Genomic DNA, 20,214 nt, shown 5'->3' on the forward strand with positions numbered 1-20,214 from the left:
GTGCACAACCAGGTTAGTAATAATAATGTATCTATTATTTGACAAACACACCTTATATTTATTTATTCATAGTCTAACCTGGTTACTAATTGCTGTTTTTTTATGCTTTTCATCTAGTAGAAGAGGTCTGGCAAAAAGGTGAAGAAGTCTCCTGGTAGCTTCTTCAAGACCACTGTGGCATGGCCTGATTCTCTCTAGCAAGATGTAGCTGAGGCAGAGTTAAATAGTTACCTCATGACCCCTGCCACAGATGGAGAAGATGACCCCTTGGAGTGGTGGACAGTGCACAAAATCAATTTTCCACGATTGTGTAAGATGGCCTGCAAGAATCTGTGTCCCTGCCATGAGTGCTCCCCCAGAGCGTCTTTTTAGTGCTGATGGGAATATAGTAACTTACATTCGCTCATCTTTAAAACCAGGAGAAGTTGACATGCTGGTTTTCCTAGCAAAATGTCTGTGAGCTACTTAGAACTATACAGAGGAATCTTTCTGGCTGACTGTGCCGTTCATTTTGCCCTGATGTGTGTTGTTTGCAGCTGTTACTCAGTGAATATAATATTTTCATTAGTGTTCAAAATGTTTTTTTCTTAAGGTTTAATATAAACATACACTTCTTTATTTTATGTTCATTGGGTATTAGAGTGTATAAGAACAATTTATATACAATAAATCTGATTGTTTATTATAGTACAGATTGATTTATTACTTGTGTTTGGTGAAAAATACATAAGAGGATGTTGAAAAATAATTTTAAATGAAATCAAAATTGCAATATTGAGGGGAAAAATTGCAATTAGATCATTTTACAAAATCATTCAGCCCTAGTTTTTGATTGAAGACAGATCTTGTTTATTACAGTAAGTTTCTGTAAGTTTCTGACCTGGAAAATATGTGTTTCTGACCTCCACGGTAACACGGTAACAACTACACTTCACAACTTAGTTTCCATCCTGGAGAACTGCTTTACAGCAGCATTTTGCTTTATTGCATCATGTCATTGGCTAGTAACTGGCTATCAACACAATGCTAGTTTTGAATGTGTGTCATTTCTAATTCAGGAAAGAAGTAAGTTTATGTATCTAGCACTTTTTAATTATGAAAATCAAAATGTGCTTCATAGCAAATCATAATAATACAAATTATAAAAAGTCATAACAATAAAAACAGACATTAAAAATAAACAACAAGTTAGCTGAAGAAAATAAAGAAACCCAAGAGGACATGACTGGAGGAAAAGAGGAAAAAATGAGAGAAGGGGACACAATGAGACAGAAGAATCAAAATAAGTTCAGCGAAGAGACGTGAGTTAACAGTTGACTCATGCTGGTGAGTTTGCTGTTATGGAAAGCCATTTTTGCCAAAAACGTGCATCCAAATGCACCTTCTGGGTGCGTTCACGACACATTCTGAGTGTGTTCATGTGCTATGTGTGTGTATCATAGACTGTATATAAAAGATGGAGCCAGATGGTGTAAACACAAAACACACAAGGGAGGAATTAGAAAATTCAGCAACATTCAAGGGGGTCAGTGTGTCTCAGCCAGGTGATGGAGGCCTTCGCAAGGCAGAGGAGTTTCGTGTGCGACTTTCTGTCTCCCTGGCTGACAACATTGAGAGCAGAATGGATGATAACAACATAATCTCCGCTGCCGTGGTTCTTAAGCCATCGAACTGGCCTCTGATGAAAACGAACGCATCCTCTACGTGATGAGAAACTTCTCATTATCCACAAAACTCTTGCGATTGAGGCCACAACCAGTGCCGTCCATATAAATGTCCCACAACATGCAGAAAGTTCTACCTGCTGTCTCCATGCTCCCAGTGTCCACAGCCAAGTGTGAACGAGGTTTCCGTGCTGAAAAGCATTCCTATCACTGGCAGAAACAGAATGAATGTGTCCACACTGAACAATCTGCTTTTCATCGCTGTAAATGGACCAAATGTTGCCTCCTTCCTGGCCCGCAAATTTCCAGAGATGTGGTTGAAGCAGGGACACCATGCTGCTAGTGATCCACCAACAGGAAAGCAGAAAAAAAAACAGCTGAGATGCTTTATCAGAGCAAACTGTTTTTGTAGTGACCTGTAGGCTTTTTTTTCAAAAGAAAAAAAAAATAACAAAACATTTTGACAGTACATTGTTTTAGGCTTTGCCATATTTTATTTTAAATTTATATTGCGATTTTTTTCTAAGTAATTTAATTTATTTTTATTTGGCACAAATTTAAGTTCAATATAATGAGGAAATATTTCTGTAAATGCAGGAGTTCAGTTCTAGTTTAAAAAACTACTGCTGTGGTTATATAATGAGTTAAACAACCATTTTTTGCCTGTTATACTGTTGGTCCGCTGTTGTGGTAATTTTTCTCAAAATTATCAAAATATTGCTCAAAATGATCGGAATTATCCCCCCCTCTGGTTTTTTTTTAACAAATCGCACCCTGGATATACCTAAACACAAACACTTACAGATAACTAAAGATTCTAGAGCAGAGCTTAACGCATGGACTTTCATACAAAAATAAACAGATAGGTGCAGTGAATATACACACACACAAGGCATTTATGTTAAATCAATATTTAGGCTACTAAAACTCAGCGTACAGAATATATATATATAAAGACACATATATGTATGTACATACACTATATATATATCTATGTATATATCTATATATACATAGATATATATATATATATATATATATATATATATATATATATATATATATATATCATCACTTCCTATTGTTAAGAGTGACGGTTCCCATTAGCATTAGCTGCTACTGTGAGTGCCTGTTATATTCTTCCGCATAACATTATCTAGTCCAAGAACAGGATATTCAGTTTACTTGACTCCTTTATTGCATTACTTTGATCACAGGTTTAAGTATATAACAATTCCTCTCGTCCAGCTTTGATGTACCATATTTGACATCAACTAGCAAAGCAAAAGAACATTAAACGACAACTGAATGTGAACATTCAGCTAAATGCTGTAACCTAATGTAGTGGAATGGCAGCTCACCTGATTAGATGATTTCAAGTGTTCAGCCAATGGCAACGCAGTGTCTCCTACAAATAAACGACTGATCTTCAAGCAGTAGGTGTAATTATAGTTGTACTAAAAAGCCCCAATAGGTGGCAGGATTGTTTTATGTTGGTAGAAAAAAGGACATGTTGTAATGGACGAACAAGAATAAAAGAGTTAGCTGGAAAGACAGCCAGCCACAACGATGTTCCTGAATACTTCTTGAATAATAGAAGACAGAACATTACATGGTACCAGGAGCCAGGTGAACAAAAGTATTAAAGCACGATGGACGCATTAAAACTGCCAGTTCCGCTGAAAATGACGGGGAATGTGGATGCAAACTGGAGGACATTCAAGCAGCAGTTCCAACTCTACATTGCCACGATCGGAGTGGATCACTGAGCGGATGAAAGAAAAATAGCTCTCTTGCTACCATTGCTGGAGCAGAGGCTATCGAAGTGTCCAACACGTTTGCTTATGAAACAAACGAGGATAAAGACAAGTTCGAAGAAGTCATACAGAAATTTGACGAGCACTGTCTTGCAAAGAAAAATGAAACATATGAGAGATATGTGTTTTGTTCACGTCTCCAACAACCGGATGAGTCATTTGAGAATTTTCTCACCGATCTCAAAATAAAAGCTCAGTCCTGTAACTTTGGGGATCTAAAGAACTCAGTGATAAGGGATCAGATCATATTTGGTACTAATAAGAAGAAGCTACGTGAAAAGCTGTTGAGGGAAGTGGATCTCACACTGGAAAGTGCCATAAAGACATGTCAAGCATGTGCTAGCAAAACAGCATGCACTACCTTTTCAAACGGTGCCATATAACCAAGAAAATGAGCAAGTGAACGCAGTGTCGAAAGGGAAAGCACGGTTCAAGTTCAAACAAAAAGATAGGAACAAAGACAATGACCAAACACAGTTTAGCTGCAAGAAGTGTGGTGAAACTCACAAACCGAGACATTGCCCTGCATATGGAAAAACATGTGCAAAGTGTAAGAAACAAAATCACAAACCAAAAATGTGCCACACCAGAAAAAAATTCTATGCAGTACAGGGAGACTCAGATGACAGTGACCATTTGAGCGAGACAATTTTCATCAAAATGGTGTCATGTGAGGAACATTATGTGCAACCTAAAAACTCAAATGACAGAACATGCTGTAGGTGCAGTAAAAGATGATAAATGGACTGCACCTTTGTTAGTTAATGAGACAATAGTAACTTTTAAAATTGACACTGGAATCAAAGCTAACCTGCAATGCAATGACCTGAAATCGTCTGCTGTAAGACCGAGAATAGTTGCAAACAAAGAAACGTCCCTCAAAGCATACAACCAGCCCATACTAACAAGGGGTGGTTGTCAGCTCAAAGTGACTGCAAAAGGAAAACAACACAACTTAATGTTCACAATAGTGCCAAGTGGACATGAATCAATTCTAGGTGACAAAGCATCTGAAGACCTTGGACTAGTTAGGAGAAGTGCCAGCACCTCTGAAAGCTGGACTGAAAAACGATTTGAACAGAATGACACAGATGGGAGTCATTGAACAGATTGGGTAAATTCCATCACTTGTGTTAAAAAGAGAAACACCTCTGCGTTACGTGTCTGCCTAGATCCCAAAGACTTGAATGAAAACATTAAAAGAGAACATTATCAAATCCCCAAGCGTGAAGAAATCCTGAGTGACATGGCTGGTGCAAAGTACTAGATGCCTCGCATGTGTTCTGGCAGCTGAAACTGGACTCCGAAAGCAGCAGGTACATCACCTTCAACACGCCATTTGGGCGTTACTGTTTTCTGAGGCTTCCATTTGGCATCAAGTCAGCGCCAGAGATCTTTCACAGAGCTATGGAGTCAATCATAGAAGGTTTGGAAGGAACACGAGTGCACATAAATGACAAAGCTGTCTGGGGAAACACAAAACAACAACATGATGAGAGACTTGAGAAAGTGTTACAAAGGGTGGAAAAGCATGGGCTTAAACTAAAAAGAGAAAAAGGTCTTTTTGGACTCGACATTCCTAGGAGACAAACTCACAGCAGGAGGAGTGTTGCCAGACAAAACAAAAGTGCAAGCCATACTGGACACGCCAGCCCCATCTGACAAAAAAGGAGTGTTGAGAGGAATGGGGATGATTAACTTCCTGGGAAAGTTCATACCCAACCTCTCCTCTAAGACTAAATGCCTCAGAGAACTGCTGCATCACAATAAAGAATTTGAGTAGACAACAAAACATGAACAGGAATGGAGAGAACTAAAGAGAACTGTGACTACTGAACCAGTCTTAACCTACTTTGATCCGACAAAGCCAACCAAAATCTCCACGGACGTATCAAAAGATGGAATAGGTGCTGTACTGCTACCAAAAATGAAGAAAAATGGCAACCTGTCGCTTATGCATCGAGAGCAATGACAGAGACTGAGAAGAGCTATACAGTGCTACAGAATAGCTCTTGAATGTAGTATTGAAATATAAAGTCAACAGGGCACAAGGAAACGTCTATTGGGAGTCTTGCTGACTCACAGCTGCCAGATCTTCTCAGAATTAGTCTGTTGCTCAGGTTCAAAAGTCTGCATGGGGTGTTGGGTGGCAAGAATATAATGATACATGGGTTACTGGAACAAGACCTTCATGGACTAGGATAGATAATATACAACAGCTGCTACACCAGCATGACCTGTGACTGGATTTATGTGGGCGGCTGTACCAACTGGAAGGTCAGAGGATCGATTCCCAGAATAAATGTGTGCACACTAAAAAGCGCGGTATGGATGTGTGTGCTATTGGGTGATAATGGCATGTAGTGCAAAAGCATTTTGAAATATAAAAGTGCTATATAAGTACATTCCATTTACTGTGTGTAAATAATATTTAGATTATTGTTGTCTTTAACTTTTGATGACCCCACTGTCCTGTCATCTCAATTCCCAAATGGTCAAATCTCTCCACTGTCAAATTTTTCATGCTGAAGATGGGGATTAAATCAAATAAAATATTAGATGTGATATTTTGGTCATCGATTAAAGTAAAAAAAAAAAAAAAAATATATATATATATTTTTTTCTTTTCGCTGAGTATAATATTTCATAACTGTCTATTGGCTTCACAAAAATTCATTTATGGACATTATCGATTTTACATTTTATTTAATAACAAATGTAATAATTCACATCTTTATTTTCATATATGTATTTTTCTTTGTGTGTGTCCGTGCGTGTGTGTCTGTGTGTGTGTGTAAACTGTATAAACAGATGATATTTATATAAACCTAAACTAAATCAAACATTTCAAACAAACTAAGAAATCTCGAGAGGAGACATCTCAGTAAACAGGCACACATGAACCAGATGTACTCGGATTCCTGGAACCTTGGTTACCAGTAAGCAAATAAGCCAGTAATTAGACTTGAAAGAAAAGGAAAGTCCCAAATGTAAATAACACAAAAAATATAGGCAGCAACATTTCCTTTAAAGGGGCAAACAAGGGGCAAATTCAAGTTAAAAAGTTTTAAGGCTTTTCTTTTCAGCACCAACACCTGGATTGTTGGATCATTTATATCATAAATAGGAATTAGAGTTTTAAACTTAGCAGCCTAAATAATGATCAGTGATGTGTCGAGTGAATTTAGTTTGGATTAATTTAATCAACTCAAAATTAAATGAAAGTCTTTTTTCTACTGTGATGAACTACACTTTAGTTCACCGCTTATTTTGTGGTTGCTGATGACAGGTTACACAGGATTCTACTGGACAGATGACAGGGTACACAGGTTTCTGCTGGACAGATGACAGGGTACACAGGTTTCTGCTGGACAGATGACAGGATACACAGGCTTTTACTAGACAGATGACAGGGTACACAGAATTCTACTGGACAGATGACAGGGTACACAGGCTTCTACTGGACAGGTGACAGGGTACACAGGATTATACTGGACAGATGACAGGGTACACAGGCTTCTACTGGACAGATGACAGGATACACAGGCTTTTACTAGACAGATGACAGGGTACACAGAATTCTACTGGAAAGATGACAGGGTACACAGGCTTCTACTGGACAGGTGACAGGGTACACAGGATTCTACTGGACAGATGACAGGGTACACAGGCTTCTACTGGACAGATGACAGGATACACAGGCTTTTACTAGACAGATGACAGGGTACACAGAATTCTACTGGACAGATGACAGGGTACACAGGCTTCTACTGGACAGGTGACAGGGTACACAGGATTCTACTGGACAGATGACAGGGTACACAGGCTTCTACTGGACAGATGACAGGGTACACAGGTTTCTGCTGGACAGATGACAGGATACACAGGCTTTTACTAGACAGATGACAGGGTACACAGAATTCTACTGGACAGATGACAGGGTACACAGGCTTCTACTGGACAGGTGACAGGGTACACAGGATTCTACTGGACAGGTGACAGGGTACACAGGATTCTACTGGACAGATGACAGGGTACACAGGATTCTACTGGACAGATGACAGGGTACACAGGCTTCTACTGGACAGGTGACAGGGTACACAGGATTCTACTGGGCAGGGTACAGAGGCTTCTACTGGAGAGATGACAGGGTCCACAGGCTTCTACTGGACAGATGACAGGGTACACAGGCTTTTACTAGACAGATAACAGGGTACAGGCTTCTACTGGACAGGTGACAGGGTACACAGGATTCCACTGGACAGGGTACAGAGGCTTCTACTGGACAGATGACAGGATACACAGGCTTCTACTGGACATATGACAGGGTACACAGGCTTTTACTATACAGATGACAGGGTACACAGAATTCTACTGGACAGATGACAGGGTACACAGGCTTCTACTGGACAGGTGACAGGGTACACAGGATTCTACTGGACAGGTGACAGGGTACACAGGATTCTACTGGACAGATGACAGGGTACACAGGATTCTACTGGACAGATGACAGGGTACACAGGCTTCTACTGGACAGGTGACAGGGTACACAGGATTCTACTGGGCAGGGTACAGAGGCTTCTACTGGAGAGATGACAGGGTCCACAGGCTTCTACTGGACAGATGACAGGGTACACAGGCTTTTACTAGACAGATAACAGGGCACAGGCTTCTACTGGACAGGTGACAGGGTACACAGGATTCCACTGGACAGGGTACAGAGGCTTCTACTGGACAGATGACAGGATACACAGGCTTCTACTGGACATATGACAGGGTACACAGGCTTTTACTATACAGATGACAGGGTACACAGAATTCTACTGGACAGATGACAGGGTACACAGGCTTCTACTGGACAGGTGACAGGGTACACAGGATTCTACTGGACAGGTGACAGGGTACACAGGATTCTACTGGACAGATGACAGGGTACACAGGATTCTACTGGACAGATGACAGGGTACACAGGCTTCTACTGGACAGGTGACAGGGTACACAGGATTCTACTGGGCAGGGTACAGAGGCTTCTACTGGAGAGATGACAGGGTCCACAGGCTTCTACTGGACAGATGACAGGGTACACAGGCTTTTACTAGACAGATAACAGGGTACAGGCTTCTACTGGACAGGTGACAGGGTACACAGGATTCCACTGGACAGGGTACAGAGGCTTCTACTGGACAGATGACAGGATACACAGGCTTCTACTGGACAGATGACAGGATACACAGGCTTCTACTGGACATATGACAGGGTACACAGGCTTTTACTATACAGATGACAGGGTACAGGCTTCTACTGGACAGGTGACAGGGTACATAGGATTCCACTGGACAGGGTACAGAGGCTTCTACTGGACAGATGACAGGATACACAGGCTTCTACTGGACATATGACAGGGTACACAGGCTTTTACTATACAGATGACAGGGTACAGGCTTCTACTGGACAGGTGGCAGGGTACACAGGGCCACTGGGACAAACAACCATCTACACTCACCCTCAGACCTGGTACCCTCATGTCAGTTTTCATCTTCCAAATGTATACCCTAGAAGACTAATTGTATATTTTGTTAGAATAATTGTAGAATTTGTAGAAGGATTGAATAGGGAAAAACATAGATACAGACATGACGTTAGTGCGTAAGACTAGATCAGTTGTTCATGAGACACTTTTGTTTGTCAAATGTAAGAATTTGTTAGTAACTGAGGCATGGAGGTATTTGAATGCTCTACATTTGTCTTGAAACACAATATTCAAATCTGGCTTCAGGCTGTCTCTTAATCACTGTTAGGAAATAAAAGGTTGAAAATTTTACTTTTCAAAAAGTAAAATGTAAAATTAAAAAAAAATATCCTCTTGTTATTGTCAAGTCCAACATTATAAAAGTGGCTCAACATTATACCCCAAACCAAAGATAACTAAAGTTACACACACCGAGAACTGAGTTTCCCTGTTTTGTACTACCATGTCAATGGTGAAATGACAATAAAGTTGAGCTGAGTTGAATGTTTGTATTTATTTATTTACTAATAATTTCATACAGTTATACTAAAAAGACTGAATGAGACATCCACGAGCTAAACTCAAGGTTGTTGATCGTCAATAAATACCTTCAAATATTAGACTGTATTGTGGAGGATTAATCAATCAATAAATCTTTATTTATAAAGCACTTTTCGTACAAAGAAATTGCCTTACAGAGTACAACAAAATCTTATCCCGAAGAGTCTGCCAGACCACTCAATAAAATAAATAAATAAATAAAATAAATAAATAAATAACATAAATAAATAACTTTAGTCATGCCCACACACCCATACATGACATACACGCATACAAACAACCACACACACAGATACAAACATAAGTAATGTGCCTTCGCAGCGCTGTCCTGACCCTTACCAATCACATAATTAAACACTGGAACTTAAGTAACAGATTGAAATATTTAAATTAAATAAAATAGATAAAAAACTTAAAACAGCAAAAAAGATTAAAAAAATTAAGTAAGTAAAATAAAATAAGATAAAATAAGACACTAGAAGTATTGAAAGGAAATTTAGTATAAAAGACTAATAAAAAATGGTGTAAAAGGCTCTTCAGAAATAATTAATTAAAAATGTAAAAAGTCTGAAAGTGTTAAAAAAGTAAATACTAAGTAAACTGCTAAAAAAGCACAACCACAGAATAACACAATAATAAAAACTAGATTTAACATAAGAGCCTTTGAGAGAAATAAATGTAAGTAAAACACCAAATATAAATAATAAAAATTATATCCAATTAAACATTTTACTAAAAAGGTATCTTACGTTTACTTTTAAGAATATATCTGCAGTCATTTCTAAGGATCTGCGATTAAGTTCAATAATAATTCAGTAAACACCATAACAAGGTGGAAGTCCTTCAGCTGGTTTCACAAGACTAAAGACAAGATGCAAAGCAGAACTTAAAGCCAAGAAGCAGGACAGACTGTGACTTGCAGCTTAGTGAATGACACAGGTGAAGACTTATTTTGCATATCCAGGCAGGTTTGGTGCTGTGCTGTGATTGGTCAGTGGAGTCTTTTTACTGGGTGCATTGACAGAGCAGCATCATTACACGTGAAGCAGAGCTTCTAAGCTGTTTCCATGCTGCTGCAGTCTGAGGTGAGTACTGCTGTAAACAGGTTTGCATTGTTGAGTAGAAAAAGAAAACATGATTGTGCCACTTAAATCTCATGCTGCTTGTACATCAGGTTACCAGTAACATCTGTATATGCTGCTAACCTGAAACACAGGTTGCAAACATGTAAGGAAAGGTGCATGTGTAACAGATAAAGATTCAAAGATAAAACATTAAAAACCCGCCAGAAAGTTTTTAATTGAGACAACAAGAAGATTGATTATAGAGAGCTCAGTTCTTTTTCATTTTCACACCAAATGTAGACATTCTTTATTATGCTGAATACAGTCCTCTGGCCTGATTTAAGTTATTTTAGTAGTTTATAAATGTCGTAATAGTCTTGGGCCGTCTTATTTATCTGACCTTAACTGGCCTTTTAGTTGTTCCTCAAGTCAGGTCTGAAACTTATTCCACTCTTTGAGCCCTCATATGTGGAACAGCCAGAGAACCTCGGGGCTGCAGAGCTTAGCTTTCAACTAGTTTTATTTTATTTTATTTTGCATTTGTTTTGATTATGTGTGTGTGTGTGTGTGTGTGTGTGTGTGCATGTGTGATTGTGTGTAAAAGAGACTATGATGGCTTGTGTGTTTTTAAATTGTTATGTAAAACACTTTTGTGTGTAAAGGCTTGCTTTATTTTAATTGTTTTTATTATGTAAAACACTTTGTTTTGCTTTTTGCATGAAAAGCTCTTTCAAATAATTTGCTTTGATTTGACTGTCCTTCAACCATCAGTCTGATCAGGACCAATAGCAACAAGCTGAGAAAAAAAATCTAGTGGTGTTTTTAATTTTAATAAAATGCAGTTCTTGACTAGATTTCCCTGTACAGGGAGCAGGATGAGAGATGGTTTGTGTGTAGAAGATGTTTGCAGACATCAGGAAGCAGCAATGCTAACATGTAGCATAGTAACATGATGGGAGAAACTCGGCTAAAAGACTCTTCCAAGCATCGGCATCCAAACCAAACACAGTTCAAACCCCAAGCAGTTATATGTGAATGTAAGAAAACCATGAGAACATCTCTGTCCACTTTAGAGCTTCTGCTAATTTCTCCACACAAACAGCAGAGACTCTGCTGGTTCCAGAGACGTCTGTCTCATCACGGTGGGACAGAAACTCTGGAGCCAGCAGCCAGAACCAGAAACCAGGTCTTATTGTTGTTGTTTGTGGTGAAAAGTTTGAATCCAGCTCTAAAAACTCTGCTAATGTGTTCTTCTATGACTGCCTTTGTTTGAAATGAATGCTGGTTTCCATGGAGATGAAGGAGGTTTTATAGTGAAGGAGTCACTCTTCCTATTACAGACTATCTTGGGCTTCAGGTCTTTCTGGATCCTCATGGTGTTTCTAAGGTGAACGTGGGGACTATCCCTGGATCCTCCTGACTCTGACCATTGATAGGGGTGTCCATCATCATCATCATCAGTCGATGGTTACCTGTGTAACACCTCTATTAAACACCTGGAAACCTGCCCAGGTTCACTTTTTTACCTTCTATTGTAGCACAGTTCCTCAGACATGACTTTATTCGTTCCTGGGACTAATTTACTAAGTTCTTGTTTATTTGGACTGCTGTCCTCTGGTTTTACTGAAAGTGGTTTTCTTTTCAGTGATAACCATTAGAAAATTCTACTGTGTTCCAGGTGAATTTACTCTTACTAATATACAAACAACTTGTAGTTGTAAAGATATACAAATTTAATTTGGGTATGTCATTTCTGACAGGAGGAAGAAAAAAATGGGCCTTTTCAAGAAGAGGTTGAACTACTGTTCTCCCCATCTGGTTCTAATGGAAGTTTAAAATTTTACTTTTCAGAGCCTTGCATGGTAAACTTCTGTCAAAGCTCTGCTGCAGCCTAACCACAGCAGCAGGACTCTGAGATCTTCTGATCAGGGTTTGTTTGCTCTCCCTCGTTCAAGACTTAGCAGAAAAGGCGACATGAATTTCAGGTCCTCAAAACTGTAGAATCCTCTCCTATAAGATTCAAGACCGTAGTGCTAAGTGGACACTTAAAATGCAGCTTAGTCATATTTATTTACACTGAATCATTTTCTGAAGCTCAGTTTTTAAATTTTATTTACTCGATTCCTAATTTTGTTTTAAGTTGTTATATCCACTTACTAACCTTCTTACTAAACTTACTAACCTTTTAAAAAAGAAAATAAGATTTATTTATTTATTTATTTAACTATTGTACAAAACTGATGCCATTTTTTTTTTTTTCTGGCTGTGAAGCATGCCGAGCTGATGCCATGCCGAAACACTGCAGAGGTCCGACAGTTAACATCCTACCCAAGAAACGTTTAGTGATGTTACAACATTCAAGAGAAAACACAACTTCTCTTTATGTCCTGACTGATTCTGTCTGGGGTGGCCAGTGGGGTGGCCAGCTTTTTGTTCAGGGTGGCACTGGCCACCTCTGGCCACCACTTGGGGGCGTCCCTGTGTTTTTAGTTAATCTAACATAAAAACAAGGATGGGAAATAAAGGATAAAATGAGCATGTTTCATGCTAGCAGTTATTTAACAGTTGCTAACATATATGCTCTGGCTAAACTAGCTTAAAATAGCAATTTTCCTTGAACTAAACATAGATTTTGAAAAAAAGCTTCCATTTAAAAAATATTTGGGTTTTTCTTTGAAGTTCTTATTAAATTTATTCACTTAACCTGCCATTAGTATGCACAAAAGTAAGAATTAAATGTACATGTTTTATCATACTGACGAGCCTTTTGAGCTGATTGCGTCCATTCTATTACCAATGGCAACATCGGTCTTTGATCTTCCCGCTTCGGTGTTCTTGCTCTAAGGCCAATTCAGTAGGACCCTACATGTGAGGTGCCCTCTGTATGCCTGATTAAAATACTTTTTATTTACTTTTTTATTAGCTTTGGAAATAGTTTGACATTCAAATATGAACAAAGTGTGCTGTGAAGTGTTAATAGTAAAAATAAAAATAAAAATAAAAATACAATATTTTCTGGGGTGGCCAGTGGGGTGGCCAGCTTTTTGTTCAGGGTGGCACTGGCCACCCCTGGCCACCACTTGGGGGCGTCCCTGGATTCTGTTGCAGTGTGAATTAATTATGATGATGAACTAGTGTTTGAGTAAATAATCGAATTGTCTCAACTCATTTGTGGAGCTGTGTGAAGACTAAATGTGTAAAATCAGCAGCATGGGACATTTCAGTGTTTATCTTATTCAATCTAAAGATGTTGCATATTTCTCTGAAATAAATGTTTAATAAAAGTTTAAATGTGACTGCAGGTTTAGTGAAAACATGATGAGGAACATCTGCGTCTCCCTGCTGCTCATCCTTCCTCCTGTCTGTGGACAGCAATCCGACCTCAGAACCACCAGCTTTAAGCATTACAGCAACATGAAGAGCTGGGAAGATGCTCAGTCTTTTTGTAGGGAGAAACACACTGACCTGGCAACTCTCAGAAGTGACAAAGATAATCAGGTCCTTGGGGGTGATGGAGGCTGGATCGGATTGTACCGAGAGAATGAGAACTTTACTTGGAAATGGTCCAGAGGAGACGAGACAGCAACCTTCTTCAAATGGGCTGTTGGTGGTGAGCAGCACTAACAGATTTATTCATTCATTATTTATTCATTTTCTTACATTGTTGTTGCAATTACTATTCTATTCTATTCTATTCTATTCAGATTTAATAATGTGAAATTTTTCAGGATTTTAGATCAATAACTTGATGCTGCACATTCCACCTATTATATTTTATAATATATAGAACTCACTAATTTGATCTGTTTTATTTATTAATTTTAACAAAGAAAACTTAGTTGAGAAAAGTGGGACTTCTTTTATATTGCTGTCCCCATCCAACCATAAATGCTGTAAATGATGAGGCTCAGTAGCTCGCGTGGTAGAAATGTTGTCCAGAGGGTGGGCCAAATCCTGCGACCCCGTTAATCAAGACACTTCACCCTATGTGACCCAGAACCTGTTCCATATGGACCAGATCCAGAGCCAAAACACAAACACGCAATCCGATGGGGGGCTTTTTTAACTGGCAGAAATTTTACAGTAGTGGTGAGTAAACCAACTTCATATGAGTTAAGTCATCCCACCTAATAACATTCAGCCAGTTAAGTCTGTGAGACAGAAGAGAGTTTAAGTTACAAGACAGGAGAAGGAGAAAGAAAGCCAGCAAGAAGTGATAACACAAGGGAGAGATAAGGATGATTGGCACTTATTAAAAATGCCAATTATGAGACAAAACACGAAGGGTTTGAGCAAACTAAAATCAGAAGTAGGATTATAAAATAAGTATCCTGAGAGCCCAATACAACCAATACGCAGGGATAAGGCACCATGTGTAGCTGATGCCTGTGGATGGTAACTGGATGAGTCTGATTCTGTGAAGACCTGTTTGGAGTTACTCCCCCTCAGATCACATCAAGAGGAGAACAAATCTACCTAGCCAGTGAAGAGATGTTAGCAAACAGATCAATAGAACCAAAGGTGTGGTTTTATTAACCACAGATGGAGCCCATGCTATGATTCGGGAAACAAACTGTAGCAAGACTGAAAGAGGACAATCCTGACCTTGTAGCTCACCATTATATCATTTACCTGTGCCTTCTTGTAAGGTGAGCATGTTATGGTAATGATCGATGTTCTCAAGGCATCTCCTTCCTACCAGCATCGCATGCTCAGGGAATTCCTTGATGCCAGTGTTAATGATCTTTTGCTGCACAGCAGCGTGAGATGGCTAAGCAATAGTAGGGTGTTAGAGTGCTTTTGGCCCATAAGGAGGGAAGTAGCATCTTCTTTTGGCAGAGCTTAAAAGTCAGAAAGCAACACAGTTTTCTACCTTTAAAAGAACAGAAACAGATGGCAACATGGCCTTTTCAGTGGACATCACTTCACACCTGAATGAACTGAATTTGAGGCTACAAGGTAAAGACAGCTCAGCTTGTTTCAGAAGAAACCTGAGTTCAAGGAAGACCTGCAGGAAGACTGTGCACACCTCCCAGCAGTGCAGGATCAGGTTCAGCGACAGTGTCTTCTCTTGTTGACTCTATTGATAAACTGATTGTGAACTTCAGCAACCATTTTGACAGCTTCAGCTTTGGACATCTGCTCATCGTGTTCATCCAGAAACCATTTCTTATCACCAATGTCAGGAGCTCCACACAGCACTTTAAATGGGCAAATGGTGGGCCTCTCCAGATGCTTCATCTCCAAGCAGATTTGGCATGTTTATAAAAACTGACCGTTCCACTTTCTGGCTCCAAATGGTCCAAGAGACAACTTTCGCAGGTCTGAGGAAAGCAGCCTTTACATCTTGATCATCTTTGGCTCTGCACACAACTGCGAGGCTGCTTTCTCTACATGAACATAATGAAAACAAAATGTTGTTCCAGGCTCGTCAATGAGCACCTCCACTTGTGTGAGAATGGCTCTGATTCAGTTCAAAACTGTGCAGATTTGAAACTCTTTCCCAGTTTTTGTTTTACATTAATAGACCAAAAAAAGTGGAGATATGATCGTTTGACCTTGATCAGACCAAAATATTTATCCGACCATCAAATGTGGGAAGAACAGGCGTTCCGATTCATGTTTGTCATTTTACTAAATGGAAAAAAAGTTTTGTTTTTTATCGTAGAAAAAAACTGTTTTTCAATTCAGATTTGATTATTTTTGTGGTTTTGGGCTCATTATGTTAAGAGAATAGGTTAAAGTACGAAAACTATTATCAGATCTGAAATGTACCTGATGGAAAGACATCAGTCTTTCTACTGTATATTAATGTCAGTCATAATGATGGTACTTGGAAAGCCTGAGATCATCTGAGATGGTACTCGACCTAAATATTTTATGAACTACTGCTCTAGACATTGTGTTTCTATCTTGGTTTATACAAATATGTTCAATATTGCATCGCAATATACCCCATTTTTAAAAAGGGGGACTGAAGGATGTGTTCAAATACATGGAGGTGACACAGCTCAGCCTCCTCAGGAAAGTTTATCCAGGGTGTTGGAAAGGATTCTTCAACCCTTTGTATGTTGAAAGCCGGGCCCAGGAGGGGCGTAGTTTTCTAGTTTTTTGTGGACCTGAAAGCTTGTGACCATCGAAGCTGCTGTTGTGTAGAAGTTCAGCTCACGCTGGATTTGTGCAGTGAGGCAGCCTGGATGAGAATCAGATCCTCTAAAACTGAGGCCAAAGGAATGAGTGACCCCTCCTCACCCGGTTATGGGAAGGTTTCTGGTTAATGTGGAGGACATTAAGTATTTCATGGTCTTACTCACAAGTAACAAATTAGAGAGAGACAAGTGTGTTAGTGCTGCATCAGTAGTGACCTGATTAGATCACTGGTTGCTTCTGCTTGGAGAATTTTTTAACGCATCAGCTGGGTTGAGACTTTGGAAAAACCTACGGTATATTAAAGGTAATTTTTATCTTTATTTTCCTGAAATTATCCGCTTGTCATTGGGGAGAGGGATGTCTTTAGGTGAAGAACAATGATAGAATAGATAATAACTTTTGGTAAAATCTCAATGTGAGATCTACTTGATAAAAGGAAATGAAAAGAAATCCTTAACTAATATGTTTCTGATTCAAAAGAAGCAAAGAACCAGTGTCTGTGTGTCTGAAAAGGGCTTTCATGATAACAACATCATCTGGACGTTTGATAGGTTGAAAGAAACAGATTTTTTCTTTTTTCAGAGCAACTCTAAATGTATATCTTAAATAAAAGATTAGCTTCAGTGATTAACTTTTTCATGTGTAAGGTGGAAAAATAACATTTTAGTAATACATCCATGAGCATCCATGTTTGTTCTCTGTTGCTTTTTCTTACAGAACCAAATAACATGCAAACTGAATTATGTGTCCTGAGGTGGTACGGGACAAAAAATTGGTATAACGTCGTCTGCAACAGAATACAGCAGTACATGTGTTATGACGAGAATCTGATTCTGGTGACGGAGAACAAGACGTGGGAGGAGGCGTTAGACCACTGCAGGTCTCTGGGGGGAGAGGACTCAGAGAACCCAGACTCCGTGTCCTGGAAGCCCAGCTACGACCTCGTCACCCTGATCACTGAAGATGATCATGACTATGCACGTGAGAGAGCACAACAGGCTACCACTGATGAGGTGGGCTACTTTTCTCCACAGTGTGGGTGTTGTTGAGCTGCTTATCCTCTGTGTTTATACGGATCTCTGCTAAATGGTGCTAGGTGTGGACGGGCCTGCGTTTCCTGGGTGACGGCTGGTTCTGGGTGGGTGGAGAACCGGTGCAGTACCAGGATATTCCAAGCTGCCCGGCTTATGGCTGTGGTGTCCTGGAGAAGAACAGCAAGACATCCTTTGGGCTCAGAGCCTGCAGTCAGAGAAGAAACTTCTTCTGTTACAAGAGGCCTGAAAACAACTGAAAGCCACTGGGCTCATCTATCAGCTGCTTCTCCCTGCTGTTAATAACAACACCAGGAGTTTAGAAACACTGCTGGAATCTCTGCAGCTCATCCACAAGTAAACACTCTTCATTGCTGCTGCTTGACTGCTGTCATTGCTTTTCTGATAAAGAATAAAACTGCGAGAGTAATACAAACTTAAATATGAAATAACCCAGTCAGCTGTTGATTGCACATAAAAACAACGGACATCCCCCCTGCAGTGATCCCCGCCCGTCATGGACAAAGCTTCTCATGGAGTATGACCGGAACAAACCTCTCGCTTCTGGCAGAGTATGTAACAAGCTTAAGAGCTAAATGTTCCTCTGCTGCCACCTTCAGGAGTCTGACAGTAACTGCAGCATGTTTGTTTATCTCAGTAAAGCAGCAACAATAAAGAACCTTTACTTAGTGAATGCTCCACATAACTACTCTGCTTCACATCACTGGAAACACACTCAGATGTACAAACACATATTTGATAAGAAGTTTGAAGTTAGACAGTAAAACAGATCAGTGATGGATCAGTAGAGTCTGTCCTTCACTGATTAGATGAAGACAGTTAAAATAGTTAAAAATCTATTTCTGTGTGTGAACATCTGGTGGTTTTATTAAAACATGAACAGCAGGTGAAAGCAGGTAAAATACGACACCAGTGGATTATAATACATTTACTGGAGTAGAAATTTAAAGTGTGTCTTTAACTTTCCAGTTCAAAGTACTTGTTTACTACAGTCCAGAGGGAAATATTAAACACTTCATTATATGAATATAATCATTAAAATGAACTCTTTACTTTGTAAATACAGATTTAACATAGAAAACATTTACATATAGGCTATTGATCAGGTATTTATTAGTTCATTAATTACAAGTAATCAATGGTTTGGAAATGTTTAAAGCCATTAATTCTTATATAATAGCATTTCATATCGTCAATGTGTAAAATGTGATTATTTAGTTTTTCCGTATCTTAATCAGAGTGATATCTATAAGCTTCAGAGAAGTAGTCACAAAAACAAGATGCTTTTACAAACTAAACAACAAATTGAACTACACAGAAAATAATCTGAAGATGAAAACAAACTGAAAAAAATCTAAATAATGTGAGATTTTTTCATTAAAAAAGTTTTAACTTTGAGGAACTCTAATAATCCAACAATATACTGTACTATTATTATATTACTATCAGGTCTGCATAATTTCAATTTGTCATTCTAATAAAATCTGAATCTACTTTTACTGAAATGATGTGACTGTTGCAGCTTTTTCCAGTAATTATAGAACATAGATCAGATCTGTCTAGATATTGGGTAACTGTCATTTAAGTTACTGTTCAGGTAAACACCATCCAATAAAACCAAGGATGAGCCGTCTCACGTGAACTCAGCCACTCATCGGATCGCAGTAAGCAAATTAACAGGAAACTGAAGACGTCATCACATGTAGAAAAGACAAGATGCAGCTCATTACTTGACTGAGAATTAAAAACTCCACCATCTTTCCTCTTGTTCACAGGCATAAATACGTCCTGTTTTTATTCATTGCTATCAGAGTAAATCAGTGGCCTGTCGCGTTGGCCCGGGGCGTGGGCGGGCTGTCCCGGGGGGTTTGGCTGCTGGCCCTGGGGGGAAGGTGCTGTTTTGAGGGTGGGGAGTGGGGGACTGGGGCGGGGTGGGGGGGGGTGGGGGCCTGGTTCGTGTCTCCTCGCCTCCTGGCTGGGGCTGTCCCCCCGCGGCGTGGGGTGGCGGGAGGATGGTGGTGGGGGGATGGTGTTTGTGTGTGTGTGTGTGTGTGGGGGGGAGAGTGGTGTGTGTGTGGGGGGATGGGTGGTGGAGGGATGGTGTGTGTGTGTGGGAGGGTGGGGTGTGTGGAGGTGGATGTGTGGTGTGTGGGAGGGGGGGTGGTGTGGGTGTGGGAGGATGAATGGTGGAGGGATGATGTATGTGGGGGAGGATGGGGTATGTGTGGGAGAATGTATGGTGCAGGGATGGGGAGTGTGTGGGAGGATGGATGGTGGAAGAATGGTGTGTGTGCAGGAGGATGGATGGTGTATGGGAGGGAGGATGGTGTGTGTTTGGGGGAGTGGTGTATGTTTGGGAGAGTGGGTGATGGAGGGGTGGTGTGTGTGTGTGTGGGA

General features: G+C 39.8%; 1 protein-coding gene across 1 annotated transcript; it reads left to right on the top strand.

Annotated features, from left to right (window-relative positions):
• Positions 1 to 10,602: 10,602 nt before the first annotated feature.
• LOC121650995 (C-type mannose receptor 2-like) lies at positions 10,603 to 19,397 on the top strand. Its single transcript, XM_042002838.1, has 4 exons — positions 10,603 to 10,636; positions 13,918 to 14,225; positions 17,483 to 17,778; positions 17,862 to 19,397. The coding sequence occupies exons 2-4, from the start codon at positions 13,931 to 13,933 to the stop codon at positions 18,054 to 18,056; spliced, it is 786 nt and encodes a 261-aa protein (XP_041858772.1). The 5' UTR covers positions 10,603 to 10,636; positions 13,918 to 13,930; the 3' UTR covers positions 18,057 to 19,397.
• The last annotated feature ends 817 nt before the right edge of the window (positions 19,398 to 20,214 follow it).

Source organism: Melanotaenia boesemani, chromosome 2 (genome assembly GCF_017639745.1).
Source record: "Melanotaenia boesemani isolate fMelBoe1 chromosome 2, fMelBoe1.pri, whole genome shotgun sequence".
NCBI lineage: Eukaryota > Metazoa > Chordata > Actinopteri > Atheriniformes > Melanotaeniidae > Melanotaenia > Melanotaenia boesemani.

Coding starts and splice junctions, on each gene's coding strand:
- LOC121650995 (XM_042002838.1), top strand. CDS start 13,931: ATGATGAGGAACATCTGCGTCTCCCTGCTGCTCATCCTTCCTCCTGTC. Junction 14,226..17,482: donor CTTCAAATGGGCTGTTGGTG/GTGAGCAGCACT, acceptor TTTTTCTTACAG/AACCAAATAACATGCAAACT. Junction 17,779..17,861: donor AACAGGCTACCACTGATGAG/GTGGGCTACTTT, acceptor AAATGGTGCTAG/GTGTGGACGGGCCTGCGTTT.